We start from the raw sequence: 12,848 nt of genomic DNA on the forward strand, positions 1-12,848 counted from the left end.
GGGGGTGGAACCACAACCCCCAAGAAGGAGAGGGTGCAGAGGGGGAGGCAAAAAGAAAAAGAATGGGTTAGGAAAAGGAATCTTTAATTTAACAAATATTGTTTTCTCACAAGAATAATTAATTGTATTGGATAAGGGTATCAAGTTTGCGCCTAAGAGGCCTTTTAACAGATTCAAAACTTTCATAGACCTGCAGAGGTTGATAAGAAAGCTGAACTTAAAAAAGCATTTTGGAGTCAATGAAAAAACAAATGAACAACAAACTACCTCAGAATACACACATAGTACACTAAGAAACCAATCAAATTGTAATCCAAAATCCAATTCCTACCATTATATAGAAGTTTTTAAAAAAATGGTAGAAAAAGAATTAAAAAAGATACAACCACAGAAAAATATAAAACAAGATAAAGTATGGCAAGGCATAAAAAAAATTGAGAAACGAAAAGATATAGTGGTGAGACCAGCGGATAAGGGGGGAGGTTTGGTCATCTTAACCAAACAAGATTACACGGAGGAATTACAGTAAATAGGCTGGTTAATGATATCACCACATATAAACCCCTGAAAAAGAACCCCAATAAAGAGTTAAAAACAAAACAGAGTTCCTGAACCGTGGGACAGCGGATCATATAATAAGTAAAAAAGAAGGGAGATATATATATTACCTAAAGCACCCAGAATTGCAGTAATTTACCAAGTCCCAAAAGTGCATAAGAATAAAACCAAACCACCAGGTAGGCCAATCATAAGCGGTATTGATTCTATACATTCCAGGTTGGGGGAGTATCTGGATGTATACCTCCAACCTTTAGCGGCAAAAGGGAAAGCATTTATCAAAGACAGCAAGGATGTCATAAACCTACTATCTAAAATTGAGGTAAACGATTCCACGTTGCTAGTCACTATCGACGTGGAGTCTCTATACACTAACATCAAGCAACCCGATGCGCTTTCAGCAGTCGCATGAGCTTTAAAACACCATTTAGAATTAAAATTGAAGCAGAGAAGATTTATCCTGGAGGGCCTGAGAATGGCCATGGGGAATAATTTCTTCTGGCACAACCATAACTACTACAGCCAAACCAAAAGAGTAGGTATGGGGAATAAATATGCCTCAAGCGTGGCTAACATATTCCTAAACAAGTGGGAGACGGAAGAAATTTTTGGAAGATGTTGGCCACACCTCCTAACCTACAAATGACGTCCTCATTGTCTGGAAGGGAAATAGTGAAGAGCTAAAGGAATTTATTGAACATATCAATAATAACCAATATGGAATTGCATTCACGGTCAATATACAAAACACCTGTACACAGTTTCTATATCTGGAGATCTTTAAAGTAGGAAATTAATTGCATACTAGAACGCACTTCAAGGACACAGATCAAAATGGGTATATCCCATATAGTAGTTGTCACCATCCACAATGGAAGCAGGCCATACCAAAAGGGCAATTTATCAGGATCAGACGTAATTGCAGTTCCATAGCGGATTACGTCTCACAAACAGATGTCCTAATTAGCAGGTTTACAGATAAAGGATATGAAAAAACAAAATTGGAAAAAACTAGGGATATAGTTGGAATGATGAATCGATATAACATATTGAAAGAAAAAATAAGAAAAAAAAGATAGAAATAATGGCTTAACCTTTGTAACAGGGTTCAACACCGAATACAAAGAATTTGAGAGCATTATAAAAAAGTATTGGCCCATTATCCCTGAGGATCCCCAATTAAGAGGAATTATACCTTGCAAACCCACGTTTCTATACAGAAGGGCAAGGAGAACCCGAGACAACATTGTAAAAAATGTCTCGGACACACCCAAAAGAATGACGTCCTTCTTGGATCAAAAAGGATTTTTTAGGTGCGGGAGGTGCAAACTTTGCCACACGGTAAGTGGACCTAGGAAAATCACTCAGTTTAAATCCAATATAAATAAAAAGGAACATAAAAGAAATAAATTGATAACCTGCAGTAGCACTCACGTAACATACGTTTTGGAATGTGAGTGCGGACTGCAGTATGTGGGTAGAACCACTAGAAAACTCTCAACTAGAATAGGGGAACACATTCGAAATATAAAGAAAGGATTCAAATATCACAGCGTCTCACTGCACTTTAGAAAGGTACATAACAAAGACTCAACAAAACTAAAATGTTATGCTATTGACAAAGTTGAAAAAAAATTGGAGAAACACTAATCTAAAAAGAGAAATTTCAAAGAACGAAACATATTGGATTTTTAAATTGGATACACTTAAACCGAACGAAATGAATATAGAATTGGATATAAATTGTTTTTTAGAAAATGACTGAGAAGTTTGAAATAGCCACATTTTTAATTTTAATTTTATTTTCATTCTATTTTTATTTATTTCTTTATTTTTATTTTTATTTCCATTTTTATTATTATTTTTTTATATTTGTTTTTTATTTTTTCTTCATTTTTATATTTATATACACACATACTTTTAGTGGCAATATACGAAATATAAAGATGAGAAGCAAGTTTAAATACATTTTTTAATTGTAGAGATATATATTTTAATAAACGAATTTAATATATTGTAAAGTCTGTCCATCGTCACCGTTCAACAATTATAATGTAAAGTAACCCACAACGAAAATGGCGGTATAGGAATTTCCGGGAATAGCGCATAACGAAAAATGGCGGTGTAAGAACTAGAAGGTAATGGTATAAATACCAACACAAAGATGACACCCACAGCTTCCTGATGACGCATGTACGTATGCGAAACGCGTAGAGGCTTCAGGGTAATCCATCCATACGAACGGAACTATGTCACGCGATACCTCCGCACGCTGAACAGCTCAAACACCGAGGCGTGGAACGCACGCCGGTGGGAAAACACAGAGCAGTTACGCTGGACAGACTAGTGCCGGTCAGAGAAGGCACAGATACATGTGAGTGCAAATTTTAGATGTTTTCTGAATAAACCTGCAACCTTTTATTGAATGTACTACACCATATGAGGCTTTTTATTTCTGGGGAAGGAAAGCAGCAGAAAGCTGACACCGCTATTGGCATTAACTACACCTTGGTCTGAACCCTATTTGGGAAAGAATAAACAGCAGGAGTGCTGTGGAACGAGGAGAAACATCCCTGGCTGATATTACTATAGGCATTAATTACATCTTGGTCTGGTGAGCGCATATTTTATAAAGAGATGGTGGTGACACACGGGTGAAAAGTCACAAATATTTGATTGATCTTCTTATTGGGATCCCTAATGGAATTGGCATCTATTTTTATGTTTATTTAAAAAGAAATGGACTGTTTTTTTGGCACTTTTTATTGATTGATACAATTTTAATTTATGGGTTTAGGATACGAACCTTTGAAGCCACCCACTACTCCAACTCACTGTAAGTGCATTAATTTACTTTTGATCCTTCATTCAACGTACTGCTCTGTCATTGGTTTTAGTAATTGGCGGGATTCTCCCCCCGCCCCCATTTCCCCCCCCACAAAAAAAAATTCTGAAGCAGGATTTTCCATTTTTTTATGTGGATTGTGCTCAGGATTTGTTTTGTTTTTTTCCAATTTACAGTGCCTTGAAAGGTATTCATACCCCTTGATATTTTCCAAATTTTGTCATGTTACAACCAACCATGTAAATATAGACCAACACAAAGTGGCACATAATTAGAAGGAAAATGATAAATGGTTTCCAAAAGTTTTAGAAATTAATATCTGAAAAGTGTAGCGTGCGTTTGTATTCAGCACCCTGATACCCCCAACTAAGATTTAGTGGAACCAATTGCCTTCAGAAGTCATTTAATTGGTAAATAGAGTCCACCTGTGTGTAACTTAATCTCAGTATAAATACAGCTGTTCTGTGAAGCCCTTAGAGAACCTATCCATCCAATCTGACAGAGCTTGAACTATTTTGCAAAGAAGAATGGGCAAAAATTTCACTCTAGATGTGCAAAGCTGCTAGAGACATACCCAAAAAGATTTGCAGATGTAATTGCAGTGAAAGGTGGTTCTAAAAAGCACTGACGCAGGGGGGCTGAATACAAAAGTATGCCACACTTTTCATATTGTTATTAGTAAAAAAAATTGAAAAACATTTATGATTTACTTTCCACTTCACAATTATGTGCCACTTTGTGTTGGTCTATAACATAATATCCCAATACAATACATTTAAGTTTTTGGTTGTAACATGACAAAAATTGGAAAAATTCAAGGGGTATGAATACTTTTTCAAGGCACTGTATGGTGTTCGTACTGTTAAGTCAAGTGGTCAACCCACAGAAACTGCGAGCTGCAAGCTTTAACTGTTTAAGATACATTTTTCCTAGAGGTGATGAGGTGATGAGGTCGATCAAGCTTAGATGTGGTGTTGCTGTGGGGATCCAAAAAAAGAGAACATTAAAGTAAAAATTTACTTTCCGATCATCGATATGACAGCATTAATCTCTCAAATCCAACATTTGCATAGGTTATCTAAGACCATGTACAATACTGTCATTCTCGATTTTTCAAACTTGAGAGATTGAAATCTCACCTCTGCTTTGAAGTTTCCTAGTTCATCTCTTAGAATGGCAATTTCTTTATACAGTTGCTCGATCAGTCGATCTCTGTGACAAAGAATATAACAGAAAGCGAAAGCAACAGATGTTTGAGGTCATCGACATTCTATTTTGCATTTATGAGGTAAAAACAAAAACAAAACCTACATTGCATCAGGCATGTTGTTAAATACCCACACTTAGTAGAGCAGTGTTTCTCAATTCCAGTCCTCAGGCCCCCCCAACAGGTCAGGTTTTCAGGATTTCCATTATTTTGCACAGGTGATTTGATCAGTTTCACTGCCTTAGTAATCACCACAGCCTTTTCATCTGAGGGAAAACCTGACCTGTTGGGGGGGCCTGAGGACTGGAATTGAGAAACACTGTAGTAGAGGAACCCCCCCAGTGTTACTAGGATGATTTTAGACATAAGAAGGTCCGAGTCTGCCACACTATACATTGTAAATTCTCTTGCCTTTGGGGATGTGATGAAAACTTTCATCAATCTATACCTGAACCAGACCAGAAACTCTACTTGGACTAAACAAAGTCTAATGCCGCGTACACACGACCGTTTATCATGACGAGAAAAATGCATTTTTTTTTAATTGGTGGTGAAAAACGGCCGTGTGTAGTCTCCAGAGCATTTTTCGCGACAAGAAAAATGGGCATTAAAAATTTAGAAGCTGCTCTATTTTTTCTCGTCGTTTTTCACGTTGTTCGTTTTTCTCGTCGTTAAAAACGGTCATATGTAGGCTTTAACAACAGGGAAAAAAACAAGCTTGCTCAGAAGCAAGTTATGAGAAGAAAAATTTGCATAATCAGCCCAAAGTTTGGCGCCATTCGAATGGAACTTCCCTTTTATAGTGTCGTTGTACGTCACCGCGCTTTGCTCAAGCATTATTTATCAGTATCGTGTGTATGCAAGGCAGGCTTGAGAGGAATCACGTAGAGAAAAACGTTGTTTTTTCCATGACATGAATAACGGTCGTGACTGACCCAATTCAGGACAGGTGTGTTTGGGCCAGAAATGGAAGAGCCTACACAGGGTCGAGACAGCAAATGAGAGAGCCACAATGAGTGTGTGTTCAGGTCTGACTGTGCCTGGACAGATAGGGAATTGTGAAAATTAGAGATCTGGCTGGAAAACTGTCAAGAGAGACTGCTTGTGACTAAAATAGCCAGAAAGAGTAAATCAGTATAGCAGAGTTAATAAGCCAACAGAGAGCCAGACAGTGAGTTGTCTGTCAGGGCTGTCTGTTATGGAGTGGCTGCATTGCTATTGCACTAAATTTCTACTCCAATGCATTTTCACATCTCAGTAAATGGACTGGCTCCTTAAAATGTTCTGTTTGATGCTGATCGCTACAAAATGTGGACATCTTACAGAGCTGCCTGGGAGCCTCAAAACCTAGAGCACATATGTCAAACACAAGGCTCACAAGCCAAATCTGGCCTGCCAGGCCATTTCATGTGGCCCTCGCACCCAGGGGGAGGAGTGGAAGTGAGATGTGGACAGCCTGTAAGAGCTGAACACTGTACACTGTGCATAGCACACCCCTCCCTAAACCTGCACTCTGTATGTTACACACTCCTCAACACTGCACTCTGTACAAAGCGCATCCCTGAACTCTACACACTGTACATAGCATAGGGCATGCCTGAAACTTCACTCTGTACAAAACACACCTCTGAACCCAGAGTTCAGGGGCAGAACACCTCTGAACTATGTACATAGCACACCCCTGAAACTGCACTCTATACATAGCGCACCCCTAAACTCTGCACTCCATACATAAGGCATCCCTGAACTCTGCACATAACACATTGCTGTTTTTTTTTTTTTTTTGCCCCTTTAGGATCTTCCCACTTTTAGTGCAATGATACAACCGGCCCTTTGAGGACAACCATAATACTGATGCGGCCCGCGATGAAATGGAGCCCTGATCTAGAGTGTTCTGAAATGCAAATAATACATTTATTCCTGGAACCAATGCTTGGATTCACCACCATCTCTAATTTCATTATTGGTAACTACAAGGCATAGCAGAAGAAAGGCTTCAACCTCAGGAGACTAACAAAATTCCCATAGGGTGACATGAGTTTTGGGGCTCCTAAATGTAATCTTAGGCCCAGATTCTCAAAGGGCTTACGACGGCGCAACGCCATTTGCGCCGTCGTAAGTCCTAATCTGGGCCGTCGTATCTATGTGACTGACAGACGTAAGGCTCTTACGCTGTCAGATCTTAAATGCAATTTTTTTTCCGCCGCTAGGTGTCGCCTCCGTCGTTTTCCCCGTCGTCTATGCAAATTAGCTATTTACACGAGATTCCCGAACGTACGCGCGGTCGACGCAGTGAAGTTACGACGTTTCCGTAGCTTTTGTGAGGCGTAAAGTTGCCCCTGCTATATGAGGGGCAACCAATGTTAAGTATGGCCGTCGTTCCCGCGTAGAAATGAAAAAATGTACGTCGTTTGCGTAAGTCATCCGTGAATGGCGCTGGACGCCATTTACGTTAACGTCGAAACCAATGACGTCCTTGCGACGTCATTTAGCGCAATGCACGTCGGGAAATTTTAGGGACGGCGCATGCGCAGTACGATCGGCGCGGGAACGCGCCTAATTTAAATGATCCACGCCCCCTACCCGGATCATTTGAATTAGGCGGGCTTGCGCCGGAGGATTTACGCTACGCCGCCGCAACTTCACAGGCAAGTGCTTTGTGAATCAAGCATTTGCCCGTAAACGAGATACGTTACTCCCGCATAGTTTTACGCCCAGATACGAGAATCTGGCCCTAAATGTCTTCTTTTCATAACTGCCCTTTAGTGTAGTAGCTTTAATGTAAAGATCGCTATTTCAGTACAGTATACAGAACATCCACATGTTTTAAAGTTAACCATATTTTCATGTGTTAAAACATACTTGTCGTCCCTGGTCATGCCATTTTGGCTGCTGAAATTAAACGGGTCATTGTTGAAGGAGCTGCCAAAGATATCATCAAACTTATTCTCAGGCATACCCTGCAATGCAAACAGAAAAACTGATGGAGTGTATGACAATCAAAATGTTATATGCTAAAAATCTAAGTGATATCTATTTTAATATTTATGTTTAAGTTATACTGTATGGTTATAATTTTTAAGTTATACAGTATATGACCATTACATTCCGCAGCATTTTATATTATGGTATACAAGAAACACACATACACTGGTAATAATAAAGAACAAAAATGTTGAAGACCCTTCACACTAAAGTGACGTTTTTATTGTCCCACGCAGGTGTTGGTGAGGGCAAAAGTTACAGTTGCAAAAAAAAGTATGTGAACCCCTTTGGAATGATATGGATTTATGCACAAATTGGTCATAAAATGTGATCTGATCTTCATCTAAGTCACAACAATAGACAATCACAGTCTGCTTAAACTAATAACATGCAAAGAATTAAATGTTACCATGTTTTTATTGAACACACCATGTAAACATTTACAGTGCAGGTGGAAAAGGTATGTGAACCCCTAGACTAATGACATCTCCAAGATCTAATTGGAGTGAGGTGTCAGCCAACTGGAGTCCAATCAATGAGATGAGATTGGAGGTGTTGGTTACAGCTGCCCTGCCCTATAAAAAACACACCAGTTCTGGGTTTGCGCTTCACAAGAAGCATTGCCTGATGTGAATGATGCCTCGCACAAAAGAGCTCTCAGAAGACCTACGGTTAAGAATTGTTGAGTTGCATAAAGCTGGAAAGGGTTATACAAGTATCTCCAAAAGCCTTGCTGTTCATCAGTCCACGGTAAGACAAATTGTCTATAAATGGAGAAAGTTCAGCACTGCTGCTACTCTCCTTAAGAGTGGCCATTCTGTAAAGATGACTGCAAGAGCACAGCGCAGACTGCTCAATGAGGTGAAGAAGAATCCTATAGTGTCAGCTAAAGGCTTACAAAAGTCTCTGGCATATGTTAACATCCCTGTTAGCGAATCTATGATACGTAAAACACTAAACAAGAATGGATTTCATGGGAGGATACCACAGAGAAAGCCACTGCTGTCCAAAAAAAAATTGCTGCACATTTACAGTTGTGCACAAGAACACCTGGATGTTCCACAGCAGTACTGGCAAAATATTCTGTGGACAGATGAAACCAAAGTTGAGTTGTTTGGAAGAAACACACAACACTATGTGGGGAGAAAAAGAGGCACAGCACACCAGCATCAAAACCTCACCCCAACTGTGAAGTATGGTGGTGGGGGCATCATGGTTTGGGGCTGCTTTGCTGTATCAGGGCCTGGACAGATTGCTATTATTGAAGGAAAAATGAATTCCCAAGTTTATCAAAACATTTTGCAGGAGAACTTGAGGCCATCTGTCCACCAGCTGAAGCTCAACAGAAGATGGGTGTTGCAACAGGACAACGACCCAAAGCATAGAAGTAAATCAACAACAGAATGGCTTAAACAGAAGAAAATACACCTTCTGGAGTGGCCCAGTCAGAATCCTGACCCCAACCCGATTGAGATGCTGTGGCATGACCTCAAGAAAGCGATTCACACCAGACATCCCAAGAATATTGCTGAACTGAAACAGTTCTGTAAAGAGGAATGATCAAGAATTACTCCTGATCGTTGTGCACGTCTGATTTGCAACTACAGGAAACGTTTGGTTGAAGTTATTGCTGCCATAGGAGGTTCAACAAGTTATTAAATCCAAGGGTTCACATACTTTTTACACCTGCACTGTGAATGTTTACATGGTGTGTTCAATAAAAACATGGTAACATTTAATTCTTTGTGTGTTATTAGTTTAAGCAGACTGTGATTGTCTATTGTTGTGACTTAGATGAAGATCAGATCACATTTATGACCAATTTGTGCAGAAATCCATATCATTCCAAAAGGGTTCACATACTTTTTATTGCAACTGTAAGTGACCCTTTTTCCTTTGTGCTGCATGGGCAAAGGAAAGAGTGATTTAAAAAAAAAAAAATCTAATTTTGAAATGAAAAAGGTATATATAGTATCTCTCACAATAAATCAGAAGTTAGGAATAGTTCAAAAGTTTGTTAACAAGACAATATCCTGTAACATCTGTCATCACCTACCTGAGAAGATGAATCCATTCCAACAAGATCGTCTGTCTCCACTAACGTCTCACCATCAGGAGGGGAATTTCCCGTAGGTATAAGAACCACCGGACTGATGTGTTCAGACAAGGCTGACGCCCTCAAAAAATTAGGTGGGTTCTACAATCAAACCAAAAAGTACAGTTAAAATATTCCATATTTGCTTTGATGATCCTGTCAGACACATACTGTATATCAATAAGCAAGGTAAAATATTTATGTTATAATAGTCCATAACCAATCTATGTATTAGAAATAAATTAATACCAGACATTCGATAATGACCAAAGTGCAGTAACACAACCAATCAGAAACCTCCAAATTGGTTGTAATACCTTATCACACTTCACACATGTTCAGTTCCCATCTTTGGACTACATGCATATTTCCCAAGTTGTATCCCTTTAACCACTTCAGCTCTGAAAGGTTTTATCTCCTTCATGACCAGGCCATTTTTTGCGATACGGCACTGCGTTTCTTTAACTGACAATTGCGCGTGTGACGCTGTACCCAAATAAAATGTTTGTCCTTTTTTTCCCACAAATATCACTTTCTTTTGGTGGCCTCTGCAGTTTTTATTTTGTGTGCTGCTAAAAAAAGCAATCGTTTTTACGACAATTAAAAAAAAAAAACAATAGTTTTACTTTCTGCTATAAAACATCCAATACAAAAAATGTATAAAATGAAATATCTTCATCACTTTAGGCCAATATGTATTCTGCTACATATTTTTGGTAAAAAATAAATTAATTAATACATGTTTATTGATTGGTTTGCGCAAAATTTATAGCATCTACAAGCTATAGAATATTTTTTTTTTATTATTTTTTTCTAGTACTTATAGTGGCACAGTGATCAGTGCTAAAATATATACACTGTCACTGTACTAATGACACTGGCAGGGAAGGGGTTAACATCAGGGGCAATCAAAGGATTAAGTGTGTTCCTAGGGAGTGCTTACTAACTGTGGGGGAGGTACTTCGACTGGGGGAAGGTAAAGATCTGTGTTCCTGCTTAGCAGAAACACAGAATCAGTACATTCCCCTCTCGCAGAACGGTGGACATAGGCAGACCGCCTTCTGCCTGTCTCCCAAACGATCGGCGGGTCCTGGTGGACATTGTGTCCGCTGGACCTGCTGATTGGCTCCCGCTGTGTCCAATCACAGCGGGAGGGGTCACCAGCGGCACGTGCCCCAGACCCGAAAGTGTCAGATCACGTACTAGGTAGATATACTGCGAGTAGGCGGCACAGCCAGGCACCTTGACGCACCCATACATCGCAGTCTACTTCCTGGATTGGTGGCGCACATACCCTGCTGACCTGTGCTGTGATTGGACACAGCGGGAGTTTGTCAGCAGGGTGCAACGAATAATTATGGTTGTACACCTGCTGATTGTCTGGCCAAAACAAACAGAACTCTGTAGACAGAGATCGATCTTGCTGTTTCTATTCCCTGAAATCAACTCTAATGCCACATACACACGGTCGGAATTTCCGATGGAAAAAGTCAGACAGAATTTTTTCATCGGATATTCCGACCATGTGTGTGCTCCATCGGACTTTTTCCGTCAGAAATTCCGACGGACTTAGAAAGAGAACATTTCTATTGGATATTCCATTCATCTGAATGGAACTCCGACGGAGAAAGAACCATGCATGCTCGGAAACAATTTGACACATACTCGGAAGCATTGAACTTCATTTTTCTAGGCTCGTCGTAGTGTTGTACGTCACCACGTTTTTGACGGTTGGAATTTGATTTGACAGTGTGTATGCAAGATAGCTTGAGCGGAATTCTGTTGGAAAAACCTGTCGGAGTTTATTCCGACTGAAAAACCGATCGTGTGTACGGGGCATAAGTTGAGGGAGAAAAAGCAGTCAAATCTGTTAGTAAAAGCAGCACACATTTACTCTCTTGATGTTAACCCCTTCCCAGCTAGTGTCATTAGTACAGTGTACACTGTATTAAAGTTGCTAGCGATGTCAGTGTCAATTAGTGACCCTCTTAGCCAATGTCTTTTAGTACCAGATTTCCCGCCACACTATCACAGTCCCACTAAAAGTCACTGATCACTGCTATTAGCAGTATAGTGTCTATAGCTGCATAAATTCTAGTATATATACAGTACCATAGTTTGTAGATACTATCATTTTCACACAAACCAATTAATATACATTACACACACACACATATATATATATATATATATATATATATATATATATATATACACACACACACAATTTTTTTTTTAACCACTTCCCTACCGGCCCATAGTAAAATGACGTCCACAAAGAACTTCTGCCGTTCAGAGTGGACGTCATGTGACGTCCTGGGCTTTCCGGGTGGATATCTGAATGATGCCTGCAGCTAGAGGCATCATTCAGATATCCTTCTAAACTGCCGGCGATTCTGCACAACGTAAGAACGATCATAGCGGCGGTTCCGCCGCTAGATCGTTCTTACAGGCGGCGGGAGGGGACACCCCCCCTCCCGCCGCCATCCGGTGCTTCTCCGGGCTCTCCCGTGCCATCGGGGGCCCGGAGAACGAATCGTCCGGTGCTCGCAGGAAGCATAGAGATGACTGGTGACCAGATGGTCACCAGTCATCTCTATGACCGTCGGAGGACCCGGGCGCGATGTGATGACGTCACGCCCGGGTCCCGTAAGTAAACAAAGCCGCGATTGCGGCTGCTAAGCAACCACAAGCATGAGATCGGTGAATTTTTTTTCACCGATTTCATGCTTTCCAGCCTGGAGGAGAGATGTGGGGTCTTACTGACCCCGCATCTCTCCATAAAGAGTACCTGTCACAAACATTCCTATTACAAGGGATGTTTACATTCCTTGTAATAGGAATAAAAGTGATAAAAAAAAAAAAAAATTAAAAAAAAAAGTGTAAAAAAAGAAATAAATATATATAAAAAAAAAAAGAAATAAAAATTTATTTTTTTAACGCCCCTGTCCCCGGTAGCTTGCGCGCAGAAGCGAACGCACACGCAAGTCCCGCCGACATATGTAAACGCCGTTTAAACCACATATGTGAGGTATCGCCGCGTGCGTTAGAGTGCCAGCAACAATTCTAGCACTAGATCTCCTCTGTAAATCTAAACTGGTAACCTGTAAAAAATTTCAAATCGTTGCCTATGGAGATTTTTAAGTACCGAAGTTTGG

The 12,848-nt window shown here is 40.1% G+C and overlaps 1 protein-coding gene across 2 annotated transcripts in view; it reads right to left on the reverse strand.

Annotated features, from left to right (window-relative positions):
* HIP1 (huntingtin interacting protein 1) overlaps positions 1-12,848 on the reverse strand; it is a 190,684-nt gene that overhangs the window by 65,115 nt on the left and 112,721 nt on the right. For both annotated transcript variants that reach the window (XM_040338493.1, XM_040338492.1), the window contains 3 exons: positions 9,652-9,792; positions 7,473-7,570; positions 4,543-4,615 (listed from right to left, as the gene is read on the reverse strand). In XM_040338493.1, the coding sequence (XP_040194427.1) occupies positions 4,543-4,615; positions 7,473-7,570; positions 9,652-9,792 (312 nt within the window). The remainder of the gene's footprint in view (positions 1-4,542; positions 4,616-7,472; positions 7,571-9,651; positions 9,793-12,848) is intronic.

Source organism: Rana temporaria, chromosome 2 (assembly GCF_905171775.1).
Source record: "Rana temporaria chromosome 2, aRanTem1.1, whole genome shotgun sequence".
Taxonomy (NCBI): domain Eukaryota; kingdom Metazoa; phylum Chordata; class Amphibia; order Anura; family Ranidae; genus Rana; species Rana temporaria.